Below are 13,195 nucleotides of genomic sequence, written 5' to 3' on the forward strand. Positions count from 1 at the left end.
ACCAGCAGTCTCCGTTGCCTGCCTCTGGTCCTCCCCAGCTTCAGTGATTGTAGGTCAGAGAAAAGGCAGATTTTTTCCCCCCTTCCCTCTCTCACTCCCTGCTTGGGAAGACAGACTTATTTCCCATCCCCCGGGTAACTGGCTGCAGAGGGGATTCCCATGAATGCCAGTGGATGACTGGCTGCGGAGGGGGTTCCCGAAGCCGCTAGTGGATGCCTGCCACCGCATGAGAGCAGCCAGAGGGAGGAGAGACCTGGATATTACAGTGTGCAGCAGACAGGGGGGCAGGACTGTAAATGGAGCAGATGCTGAATGCACCTTGCTCCATATGGCCCCAAGCCTCCTTTTATTGAGGTCAGTAGCAAAAATTGAGCTAATCGCAGTGATGTGGGACTTGATCCTAATGTAACTCCCTGCTTTCATCTCTATCTTCCTTCCCCCCCTCCTTCTGCCATTCCAGCCCCATGTCCCCAGGAATTGCCCATCTGGTGGCAATCCCATCCTGGTGCAACAGCAGCCTTGCAAACGGCACAGCAGTCCTTGCCACACTCCTTCCTCACCAGCCATCTCTCCTCTGCCTCCTCCTGACAGCATGGCTGCAGCAGCTGTTGGCATCTTGGCGTAACTTGGCATGATCTGTTTCTGCTTCATCCAGCACTTACAGGTGTAACTTGGGACTTGGCACAAATGGGAAAGTGGAAAGGGACAGTCATCTTAGAAGGCAGATCTTGCTCAAGACAAGATCTTTGGTCCTTGGACAGCTCACATCCATGCAAGGATTTGCCCGCCCCAGTGACGGGCTCTGGGTGTCCACAGGGAGCAGATGGAGTGCTCCAGCCCTGTTCCCTCCACCCTCAGGCTCTCTCCTCACCAGCACAGTTCTGGGTGGTTTTGGTGGTGACCAGGGCCGTGGCCCCCAGCTCAGTGGCGGGCAGTGGGAAGCTGTGGTTGCACTCCTCGTGCCGGGGGTACACAGTGGAAAGCAGGATGATGTCGCCGTCAGCATCGCCCTGGCAGCATGGCCTCCGCTTTGTCCCGGCTTTGCCGGGTAGCCCTGGCATCTTCAGGCCTCCATTGAGATGTGGGCATGGGGCCGGGGCCACGGTGGCATTTCTCTCTGGCATGGCAGGGTCCTGGCAGCCTGGGCTGGCCAGGGTGCTGGTGGCATCCATGTTTGCTGGGAGGGGGCAAGAATAGGGGTTACAAGCTCACAAAATGGGGCCAGGAGGTCCTGTCCCTGGGGACACACAGAGGGGAAGACAGAGGTGGAGGAAGAGAAGCCTGCAAGGTCCCCACCGCACTTCTGCTGCAGAACTCCTCCTGCTTACAAATGATGGGGGTTTTTCCCCCCTAAAAAAAAAATAGGAAAAGGCAGAAACTTGCAGTTGCACTTTGAGCCCTCTCAGTAAACCCTGCTGGCAGCAGAGCAGCCCGGCCCTTGGTGGCTCTCCCTCCCTGACTGCCTCCCGCTTAAAAATAGACTTGTTTACACACTTCGAACACAGGCGTGTGCCTCTGGCCCCAAGCCTCCTGCAGCTTTCCACACATTCAGTGCAGCAGTGTGTTTGCCAGGGTGCAGCCCGGGGGGACGGGGGAGACAGGGACCAGGGCATGCGGCAGGGGAGTAGCCAAGGGGTGCTTCCAAAGCCCTTCATCATGGCCGGACCTCTCTTGCCACTGGATTTCTCCCTCCTTTTTCATTCCAGATATTTTCCCAGGCATGTACATCATGGGTGCTGCACTTGCTTTAGCAGAAAGACCCCAGGTAATGTCCCCCTGGGTCTGAGTCACTCAGCCTGCATTGCTCGTGGTGTGTGGGCAAGCTGGGGCATGAGAACTGGCTGCCCCCAGTCACATCACCCCCCACAAAGGCACCCATCCAGGTGGTGGGGCAGTGGCAGGTGCCAGAATCCCCCAGGGCAGCTTCACATGAAGGTCCTGGGGAACCATACCCCTGCCTGGGGATGGGGAGGGGTGAAGACAGGCAAGACTTTCTGACAAGAGCAGCCAGGGTTGAATCAATGCTAAGGCAAGGGTCTCTGGGGCAGGAAATGGCCACCTGGCCCCTGGCTGATGCCCCAACAAGATGGACCGTCACCTCACCACCCTGGAAATACCCCGCCAGGAAAGGCTCAGCCCCATCCCTTATCCCCCAGCTCTATTTTTGATGCCTTTGGGGATGACCCCACACGGTACGCTGGTGTCGTGCAGATGGGGCTGGCCCTGACACTCTTGCGGTGTTTGGGGTGCGTGTTGGAAGGCACTGTGCATCCCAAGTGGGAATAGCAAGCTGGGCGCTCAACATGGGACCCCTATTCACAGCACTGTGGGGAGAGTCTCTCTCCAGAGCCGTCCCCAGATGCCCACCGCTGCCCCTGCAGCCCCCACTCCATCCATGGCCCTCCAGCTACTGGGGGAGAGGGAGATGCTCCTCACCAGTGCCTGTACCTATCCTCCGTGGAGAGGGGTCAGTGCCAGCAGGTGCTTTAAGCAAGCGAAGGCACAGGGAGACCTGGCAAAGGGAGGCATGGTTCATCAGGGTTGCACTGGCAGTCAGGTACAGGCATGGATTCCCAGGGGACATGGGACAATATCACTCAGCTCAGCTGCCCCAATATGCCCCGGGATGCCTGTGGAGCCTGTGTCAAGGTGGAGGGGCCGGCCTCGACAGGGATGTGCCTCAGAGGAGCCAGTGGCAAGTCCCCATAGTCCTCAGGGTGCTGTGACAGGGAGAACAAGAGGTCCCCTACCTTCAGCCTCCTCATCTGCTGTCTTCCTCTTCCTCCTGCGCTTCCCCACCTTGCAGGCCAGGAAGCCCCAGAGAGCAGCCAGAGCCAGGATGAGCCCCACCACTGCTGGGACCCCGAAGATCAGGAGGGTGCTGGGCAGGTCTACCGAGGGAAGGGTGGGCGCCAGGGCAGAGGTGGGTGCCGTGTGGGAGGGCTCTGCTGAGGGGTGAGATGCCGGCAGTGTCAGGAGGGGAAGAGCTGGGGTGAGGGAAGGAGGGCAGCAGCATTACCCACCCGTCTGTCCAGCCTCAGGGCTGCAGTGGCGGGGAAGAAGAGTGGATCTTCACTGCTTCCCACTCACCACCCACAATGAACCGTCCCCCTGCCTGATGGGACCCTCATCCCACCCTCTGCCGTTCCTGGCTGGTGGGAGATGAGGGCATCCTCCTGTTCCCATGGTCACGCCTGGGGCAGGCTGTGACCCCTGCGCTGGGCTGGATCACCCATCTTCTCCCTGCACCACAATCCCCTCACTGGACCTGTCTACCCTCTTCCTCTCTCCTCCTCCCCCTTGTCCAGGTGAAGGCAGAGCTTCATCCTCCATTGCCACCTCCATCCTCATACACAGGAGAAGGTCCCCTCCACCTGCCCACCCCTGGGGTGCCCCCAGCCCCCTTGGCTTCACCGCTGCCCAGCCCCAGGGAGCATGGTCCCTGGCTGCCCTCGTCCCCTTACTTGTGTTGTCCTTGAACAAGTCGGAGCACTTGACGCACAACCTGGTCAGGGGGTCGAAGCACTGGGAGGAGAGGCAGGAGGAGGCAGCGGCGTCTTTTCCTGATGAGGACATGGCAGAGCGGGAGTGAGAGCCTGGCTCCCACATGGTGCGTCAGCGAAGGGGCTGCCCAAGTGTGAAATCGCAGCGCCCTGGGGCCCGTGTCAGAGGGAGATACAGTCTGTCAAGCTGCGTCGTCTCCCTTGGGGCTTGAGATCGCTGCGCTTGCCCTGGGGCGGATCTTCACCAGGGAGGAGGAGAGCGAGCGCCCAAGCCCTACCCCTGCCGGCCTGTGCAGTGTGCCCTCAAACTACCCCTCTCCTCCAAAATATGCTTCTGAAATCTCCGCAGCTCCTGGCGTGCCCCAGCCATGCAGCACCCCACACCCAGTAGCACAGTTCCCCAGCCCAGCGGTGTCACCGCCTTGGCCCTCAGCCTTCCCCATCCCAGCCATACGTCACCCCCAGCCCAGGCATATCCCCCCAGCTCCCACCTGTCCTTGTCAGCTGGTGAAAAGCCCCCTTCACGTCCTCCAGTGCCTACAGGAGGCTTTCCTGTGCCCAGGTCTTTACAAGACCTCATCACAGGGTCACAGATCCAGCTTGGATGGAAAATGCAGAAAAGGACTGGAGAAGAAGAGTACAGGGGCACTAAGGTTTCCCCTTTTTAAAGCTCCCACTGCCCCCAGGACATGGCCTGTTAGTGACTGCTGCATGGGCAAGCCAACTAGTGTGTGTTCTCCATCTCTACTAATGATGGTGCTCTCCATCACCTCCAGCACCTCACTTTCCCCATCCTCTCCATCCCAGACATAGACCTGTGGCAAAGACCCTCCCAGCCCCTTGGCACCATGTCTCATTCTCTGTGATTCAGATCTGGCTCTGCTCAGTAACTGGCCAGGGCATGGGCAAAGCAGGTCTGGTCCCCATACCTTTGGAAGGGACTAAATAAACCCTTAACAGTTTTAGGTGTTCCTGATCAGGAGCAGGAAAAATGTCCTGCCACCGGTACTCACACATCCAAGCCCAGTGCTTGAGATCTGAAGTGGATAAGTGATGGATTTCAGTGCTGTAATTAGCTCTTCTCCATCCTTACTAATCAAAAGTCATGTCCCCTTTTTTTTCACCCCACAGGAAGGAAAGGGACCAGCCAGAGTTACTGGCTTGCTCTCAGCTGAAGGAAGTAGCACAGGAGACCTGCCCTGGCCAGGAGAGCCCTACCAGGGCGTTACTGCTGGGATCCCATCCTTGCAGCAGGTATGACCTGCAGGCTCTTTCTAGTGAGGTCTCTGCCACTTGCTGTCCTGGTCAGAGGCTGGGAGGGGAGGAGGAGAAAAGCCCAAGGATGCTCTGGCTCAAGGTGACAGAGTACCAGACATCCCCACTGGGCAACTGAGCTCCTCTGAGGCAGACCAGAGGACTTGGTCCCTGGGTGTGCCTGCCCCTCTCCAGTGGCTTTTGGGCAAGCTGAGCCCACAGCCTCAGCACCCCACCCCCTGAAGGCCTGGGTGGGATGCAGGCACCAGCTCCACGCCCTGGGTCACAACTCAAGCACAGCTTTCCAGCACCCCATGTCACACAGGGCAGGAGCTGCCCTAAAGCAGGACCCTTCCAGCCCCCTGGTCGCATCTCCCTCCCTGCCACCAGCATCCCCAGAGGGTGGCTTGCACCAGGGCAGTGCTGAAGCATCCCCAGCACTGTCTCAGCCCTCCCTGCCAGGCACCATGGTGGTGTGAGTGAAAGTCCCAACCAAAACCGGTCGCTGCCCACCGGTTCCACGTCTGCCGCAATTTCACTTCCCTTTCCAGCCGGCGTGCCCAGCCGCTTGCTCCCTTGCCCCTTGCACACGTGCACATGTGCCCAGCTGCCAGGGACTGCCCTGCCCGGCTGCGCTGTGCCAGCAGGGACAGCTGTGCCAAACCCAGCGGGCTGCCACTCCTCTGAGGAGCTGCGTGAGCCCGGCCACCATTCCTGCGCCTGTGACTCAGTTATTCCCCCTCCATCTTAGTCAAAGTAAAACTCTCCGAGTGAGCAGGGGCACGCCAAGCACTTCCCTCTCTCGGCACGGCCCCGACCTCCGAAGCCATGAGCGGCACGGCCAGCTCAGCACCCTCCAGCTCGATGCTTGCACTGAACAGGCTGCACTCGCCCCTGCACATGCTGAGGGAGGACATCTTTCCATAGCCCATCTCAATCGGCTCCCTGCCTCTCGTGTTCCCCAGGCAAGAAGTGGGGCTGTGGTGCAATCACAGGAGCAGGAGAGGCATGCATCCAGCATCAGGATGCACTGGGAGAATCTCTGTGGGGTCAGAAAGCCACGGCAGGGAGGGCTGAGGGTTCAGCAGAAAAGTTCAGGCTTGCTCCAGGCCACATCTGAGGTCCACAGCAGAGAGCCCTGGGGAGGAGAGGGCACATGGAGTGCTTGCTGTCCCTGGCAGGCAGCTTGCAGAAGCATAAGGGTAGGGACAAGGGAGCAGAAAATATCTTACCTTGTGGGCTGGTGCGGCTGGAGCCATGCACAGAGGCAGAGGAAGGCCACAAAACAGCCAGTGCTCTGTCAGGATACCTGTCCCTAAAACAGCTCCCAGCTTCAAAGGCTTTGCTGTTCTTGCCCCAGGGTGTTCCCACCTGCTGGTCTTGTTTTTCTAGAAGGGAATGCTCCTCCATCATCCCCGTCTTGCTCCCCCTCCTGAAATCCCGCACTGTGCTTCCCCCATGTCAGTTATCTCTTGGCAACCCTCAGCCTCCATTCCTGCTGTAGCACTGTCACTCTTCCCTCTCCATTCCCCGCTTGGTAAGTGGGGTGGAAATGCGTCCTGGCATCTGCTGTACCACGCATACAGATTAACTCTGTATCCCCTTCCGTCAAATATATGCACCAGGGAAATCCCAAACCAAGGTACCTACATGCTGTTTTTGATGCAGAGGGTGAGGTTTACAATAGAGCTCGGGATCTGATGGCTCCCGTTCTGGTACCTGGAGTGAAAACCTGACACTGGGAATACACAGTGGGGAGCCTGGGCACGGCAGCTGTGATGCCAAGTCCTGTTACATGGAAGGGTGTTGCAGCCTTATCACCGCAATTGATCTTACCCTATTTCCTCCCATTTTCTAAGCCCTCTTTGTCCCCCTCTACAGCTCTTTCACACTCCCTCCCTGGCCTGTCTCCTCCCTCCTGGGCCAAGAAAACAATGATTGAATTCACACATGATACCACTTACTCACAGAAAAAAAGCACCGCTGACTTCCCCAGCGGCACTTGCACATGTGCCTGCTCACCAGCATGGCCTGGGCTGCCCAGCCAACTCTGGGCATCAGCTGCCCCTTTCTTCATCTCCCCCATCTTTGCCTCCCCTGCCCTTCGTAACAGTGTTGCTCATTTTTGGAGCAGCAAAAGTTAAAGCTTGGTGAGTAGTTTGAACTGTTTGCATCTAAGAGCTGAATACGCTTGATAATAGCACAAATGCATAATTAAAGGGCAGAAAAAAATGACTCACTGGATAAGGAAATGTGCTTTTCTTATCTCCTCGGCAGAGAAACGAAAGCCTCGGGAGCCTGGGACTCTGGTCCCAGCACTAAGTGCTTTTATTAAACAAATAAACCAGCAAAGATATCAAACGAGTGATTTAAAAATTATGTCTTAATCCTGGACTCAGAGAGCTCGATTTCCATACTGTTTTCTCCAACTGTGCACTGGGAGGTCTGTCTTCAGCTGAGGCTGGCTGCTGGGATCCCCGCGGAGAGCCCAGCAAGGGACAGGGCAGCACTGGTGGTCCTGGGAGCAGGGAAGGACGGCGGTGTCCTGTGAGTGCTCGTGCATACATGAGCGACCGGACTCGTGTGAGCGGTTCCTCTGGTGTCAGGGGTGGGTGAAGTGACTCACGCACACGCTTGCAGAACCGCCCGTAGCAGAAAATATCCACCGAAAGTTCACCTTGTGCTCGTGTGCACCGGAAACCCAAAGACTTGTCGATCAAAAAAGCCGCAAGGTGTTTATCAGGCAGACCCAGTTACCTTGGGACAAACCTCTGACAGGATACACCCAATGCCCTGGGAACACCTCGGCACGGCCCAACATCTGCCCTGCATCCCGATGGTGCTGCTGGAAGGCTTTGGTTGGAGCCAACCCCCGAAGCACATTTGGCACCTCACCCCTGCGCCCCTTCCCAGCACCTCTGTGGCAGCTGGTGGGAAGCACCCCTCCTGAAAGGTCCCACCGTGGCTCTCAGGAGCCGATTTCTCAGGGCTCCAGCACAAATCTCCCTGGGATCTGCCAAGATGCCCCAGCACAGCACAGCCCCACCTTTGCTCTGCCTTCTCAAAGCCAGCTGGGCTTAGGGACAAAATCTGGAAAGATTTTAAGAATAAGATGGGAAAATGAAGGCTTCAAGAGATTCACCAACACCCTAAACCCAGACTCCTCCCGTAGGTGCTCTGCTTCTTACAAGGATTTTTGTGGCACTGCTCAGCCATCTCCATGGGGAGTTTGGTGTGGGGCAGTGCCCTGGTGGCACCGGCTCTGCTGAACATTGTTTGCCTCCTCCCCTTCTTGTTTAAAAGCCCCTAGAGTTGTGCTTGTCCATGAGGTTAAGGAAAAAAAAGCAGGTGTCCTTGGCTCCCTCTACAAGGGGACTTGGACCCCTCCAGGGGTTATGCTGAGCACCCAAATTAGGCTTCTATGGTGGGCTGCCCTTTGAAGATGCCTCTAGGATTGCAGAGGGAGTGCAGTGGGTCTGCACTGCCTGGGCTCAAGCTCCCTCTGCCCATTCCCCCTCCCTGCTCCAGAGACCCCAAGAGGGACAGAGTAGCATTGAGGACATGGGGGACTGCCCCCCCTTCCTGATCCTGCCCTGGCGTTGCTGAGCCCTTGACCTCCCCTGCCAAAAGCAGGCAGTGGGGTGGAGGAAGGGGTGTTCCCAGCCAGTGGGCTGGCTGCTCTTGCTGCTCTGCAGAGTGCGGTGGGACTCTCAGCGTGCCTTTGGCCCTGGATGCTGCCCAGGCTCTCACAAGCCCCCTTATGTCATGAATGACACACACAAGCTGAGCCTGGCCCTTCTGCCTGGATGTTCCCGTGAGAAAATCCCCCTGCCCGCTCTGCCTGCAGCAGGGATGCTGCCCCCATCCTGACCCTAAGGATGGGTGGGAGCTCACGCTGACCCCCTTGAGCGGGTGGGTGGAGGCTAAGCGGCCCCCAGCTTTGTCTGCGGCTGGTTAGGGAGCATTCACGTGCGCTGGCAGGGCCGGGCAGCACCTCCAGCACTGAAACAGAAACAAATGGCTGGGGGGGATGCACTGCTGCACTATGAACCTCCAAGCAGGTGGGTTCAGCTGGTTCAGGCAAGGGTATGCTGGGGCAGAAACCTCCCTGGTTACCAGACTGCGTGCAGAAAACACACACCCCCCCAGAACTTGCAGTGAGGAACCCCACTGCTGTGCTCTTGGGGCGTGGAGGTCTCCAGCAGACAACTCCAGAGCCAAAAATCAAAGCCCGCTGAAGGTGAGGAGCTGTCTCCCTTTGACCCCTCACCCTTTGCAGCTTGCTCCAGCAGCAAGGGGGACAGGAACTCATTGGGTCAGCCTGGAAGTCAAAACCAAACTAAGCAGCCCCAATTGCGTTTTGCATAGTGCTTCGTTATAATGAACTGCTTGCAGGAGCCAGAGCTGCAGCTCTCACTCATGGGAATGGTTTGGTGAATATATTTGAACATGAAGGCACCCTGAGAAAACAGGAAGGTGCTTGCAAGTGATTCCAACACAGAAGAAATTATGTTTGTCCTGATTGCACTGAATTATTGCAATTTAACCTGCTGCCTGCCATTGAACCACCCTTCTTCCCTGTAAATAAATAACACCCCACCGCCCCCAAGGACTGCAGCCCAGCCCCAGCACGGCTGTTCTGCAGTCCTGCTCCTCAGCACCAGCCATGGGAGCCATCCTAATGGAGATTCTAACAACCAGCAGCATGCCTGAATAACTTAAAGCACAGCTCAAATGGGGAACAGAATGCACCAAAAAAACCCCCCAAAACTCTTGTGGCACCTGCAGATTGCAGCAGTCTAAGCAGGAGTAAGGGTACAAGAGCCTGTGTGGTTTCCAGTACTAACCGCTGCTCCAGAAACAAGTCCCCGAGCTGGCTTTTGTGGCTGCCCTGCAGCCTCCCACCACCCCGGGCCCAGGCAGTGGCGGTAGGTGCAAGGCCAGCCTCCCTCACCCCCACTGCCAGGGAGCTCCAGCTCTTCTGTTTGTCACCTCTGGACAATGCCCCATGAGCAGCTCAGCTGAGGGAGTACAGGGATTTTGACTGTAGGCTGCTTGGCCAGTCAGATGCCAAACTGAAGCTGATTTCAGCCCTGGAGCATTGAGAGGGACCGCAGTGCTGCAGGAGGAATGAGGGCACGTGTTTGGACATGAGTGCAGCCCCAATCCGGGATGAGAAGCAAGGAAGCACACTTCCTCTAAGCCGAAGCGGGCCCCGCGGCCGGCTGGCTGCCTCCAGCAGCAAGCTCATCACCACCACGCTGTCGGCTGTGAGGCTCTAGCTGACAGCCTCCCCTCTCCTCCCTCTCCAACTGAAGCACCTCCACACCAACAGCATTTCATTAGGTCTGCGGTGGCCTCACTGCTCACTAGTACCTCCAGACCATTCTCAGGATTCTCACAGACCTTTGGGTACTGGCCTGGTGTAAAAAGGCTGGCTTAAATGCTGAATAACATTACAAATTTCAATCACCACATTAAGGATGCAACGTAGGAGAGAGCTGACAGGAGGATTTGGCCTGCACCCCTCCTCTCCTGACCCGCATCTGGGCACAACACCTCAGCCATCCTGGAGAAGCAACAGGGGTGCAATGCATTGGGTAGGAAAGGAGAGGAAGGGAAGGATGATGGGCTGCTGTGGATGTAGAGCTGGGGAGGCGGAAAGGGACTGCCAGCAGCCCTGTGCCACGCTCAACCCCCAGCTTCAAAGGGACCCGTAGGCAAAGTCCACCAATTCTCTTTCAAAGAGAGGGTCCTCCCCACAGGTCACAGGGGCTCCCCCATAACAGCCCTGCCAACTTCTGAGCCTCTGGGGCCTCAAAGGCTCTGGCTGGAAGAAGGATAAGTTGCACTGGCACAGGCTGCCACAGGAAGGGGTATGCTCGCAGTGGGTGAGCCGTATTGCTGAGGCAGGCAGACATAATCTCCCCTCCAAGCTCCCTTTCCCCATTTCCCCATCTCAGTGAGAGCACCCATAGGGGAGGTCCTGCCCTCTGTCACAGTCCACTGTGGAGACTGCCTGTCCGTCCCCAGGGAACATCTCCTGGCCAGTGTAGATCTCTGGCTCACATTTGCCACCACCCTCCATGCTGCACCCACAGCACTGCGGAGGGCTGGACCACCAGAGGATGCAGGCAGGCTTCTGAGGGACCGTGTGGCAACGTAACACCTTCCATCACCCAACCTAAAAAATGCACATTAGAAGCTGAGGGCAGATACAGCATTATACCCCCTAATAATCTTGCCTCTAAGCTAGATAACTAGGACTGTAAATCCCTGGTGATAATCACAGACACCATGGCTACAAGCTCTCCCCTGGACCATTCATTTGGTTTGATGATGCTTTAAAGAGACATCTAATAAGGATAATCTGATTCAAATCCCCCCTTCTTTTGGGCAGCAGAGCAATTCAGTCCCCCTCAAACTCCTTCTTCCTCCATGACTGTCTTTATTTCCCCTTCTCATATGAATCACTCTGGGGTTTCCTTTGCTTTTTGCATTACTATTTTGATTCTTTGATATGACCACTGCAATCAAGATTCGCTCCCTTTAGAAACCAATTAGCATGAAATCAGACTCGCTTTTTACTCATAGTCTCATGGTAATAGCATGCTGGCCTATGCTTCAGCTCTCACTTTGGGTGCAAGGAACATTGCAGCCTGCTTAAAAAATTCCCTCTTTACCTGATTCAATCAGAACCACTTAGGGGAGATCCGCACACGTTTCAAGCTTGGCAAGAGAGTCAAGCTTTGGGAAGGGGGGAAGGTCTCAATCACACTCAGCTTTCAGCACAGAGCAGATGGCAAACATACCGACTATATAATTTATAGGACACCATCACTATGTATTAGTCCCATGCAGTGGCTGAGCTCATCCAGACCACGGCTCATGCACACACAGAAGGGACTCCTGCAGGTGATGCTCCACATGCCACCTCGGCAAGAGGGAAAAGCCAGGTTCTGGAGGAAGAACACGTTTCACATTTCATCTCCTTCACAACACAGAGCAGAGGACATGGCGCAGCAGCCCTGGCCCTGGAGGGGTTTTCTCTTCCCCACAGGCCGGGTAAACACTTCCCAGCCCACAAACTTGTGTTTGAACTAGGTCAGTATTATGCAACATCTGCACACAAGCAACTCCTCTTCCCTTCCCTGGGAGCAGCTCACACACAGCAGCACGATGGATGCCAGGGAAGCCAAGGCCAGGTGTTGGGGTTTGTTTGCACTTCTTCAGGGCCACACCGTGCTACAGCATGCTGCACCAGCATGGCCTGGCATGCAGCTCGCTGGGGGTCATGAAGCCCGAGGGAGATGTGCACCACTACCACAGCTCTATTTCCACAGTGCCTAAGCCTCCCTGCCTCTGCCATTCACCTGGACGCCCATGCCTGCTGCTCAGCACAGCCAACCAGGGATGCCAGGGAGGCATGAAGGACCTGTAGGAGAGAACAGCAGGGAGAATGGCTCAGGATGGCCAAGTTGGATTATAACAAAGGAGCAGCAGGATGGAAAAGATCAAAAGGGAACACCAGGTAGTAAAAACACTCCCTGCAAAGCAAGGTGAAGGCAGCTTCAGCCCTGCTTCTAAAGTAGAAGAGCTTTCAGCCCTTCTCTGCAGGGCTTAAAAGGAGCCTGGGCAGAGCTCAGGGAATAAGCATGCAAGTCTGAGACTACAGGTGCCCAGTGTGCTGGCACAGAGTGACACCGCACTATCCCAGGGCTTCCCCAGCTCCAATGCCTTCAATCCTCTGCTGCTTGGCATAACAGCACAAGGCACTGAGTCACCCCTCAGTCCCACGGGGGGAACGAGGATTAGTTAGTTGATGCTGGCATATTGCTTTGAAGAGAGGTGCTCCACTGCAGCGTGAGCCACAGGTTGTTACATACCGAGCTGAGTCAAACGCAGCCCTGGCTTCACATCTGTCATCTCTGGAAGAGCAAGAAAAGGAAACACAGCAGTGGAGGGGAAAAAAAAAAAAAAAAAAAAAAAAAAGAATGTTCACACTGGGGTGATGGCAACATTGCTGTCAAAACTAGGAGACCGGCCAGCACAGAGGTTCAAGAGAGCTTTGAGCTGACCAGTGCAGTGATCGTGCCTCAAGGACTGCCAACCCTCAGCAAACACCCAAGATGCGTTGCTAAACCAACCTCTGTGGCAATATAGCCAGTAGGGCAGGAGCAAGGCAGGCCCAGCCACAGCACGGTACCGTCACCCCATCACTGCAGCGTAGGCATATGGTGGAACCGGAGAGCTTCCATGGCAAGACAGGACATGCTGCCAGAAAACAGGGGAAGCCTCCTTAGCATGTTTAATACTTGCTAATCTTTTTAGGTCTTTCCAAGTGCTCACCAGTGTGCCTCTGCCTCATTCCTGCATGTGGCCTGCTCTAGAGCACGGGTGCCTTCAGCTGACCCTGGCACAGCTGCTTGTAGTGCTGA

At 56.3% G+C, this 13,195-nt stretch overlaps 1 protein-coding gene across 1 annotated transcript; it reads right to left on the reverse strand.

Annotated features, from left to right (window-relative positions):
- Positions 1 to 259: 259 nt before the first annotated feature.
- Positions 260 to 7,000, reverse strand: TNFRSF13C (TNF receptor superfamily member 13C). Its single transcript, XM_075078415.1, has 3 exons — positions 3,465 to 7,000; positions 2,751 to 2,987; positions 260 to 1,177 (listed from the first exon to the last, which is right to left on the reverse strand). Exons 1-3 carry the CDS (start codon positions 3,607 to 3,609, stop codon positions 855 to 857), a joined length of 705 nt encoding a protein of 234 aa, XP_074934516.1. The 5' UTR covers positions 3,610 to 7,000; the 3' UTR covers positions 260 to 854.
- Between the last annotated feature and the right edge of the window lie 6,195 nt (positions 7,001 to 13,195).

This window comes from Phalacrocorax aristotelis, chromosome 1, assembly GCF_949628215.1.
Source record: "Phalacrocorax aristotelis chromosome 1, bGulAri2.1, whole genome shotgun sequence".
Lineage (NCBI taxonomy): Eukaryota > Metazoa > Chordata > Aves > Suliformes > Phalacrocoracidae > Phalacrocorax > Phalacrocorax aristotelis.

Excerpts from the sequence above, each read along its gene's own strand:
- TNFRSF13C (XM_075078415.1), bottom strand. The coding sequence starts at position 3,609 with ATGTGGGAGCCAGGCTCTCACTCCCGCTCTGCCATGTCCTCATCAGGA. Across the intron at positions 2,988-3,464 it reads CTTGTTCAAGGACAACACAA|CTCTTCCCCTCCTGACACTG; the intron begins GTAAGGGGACGA and ends CCCTCACCCCAG. Across the intron at positions 1,178-2,750 it reads AGCAGATGAGGAGGCTGAAG|CAAACATGGATGCCACCAGC; the intron begins GTAGGGGACCTC and ends GCCCCCTCCCAG.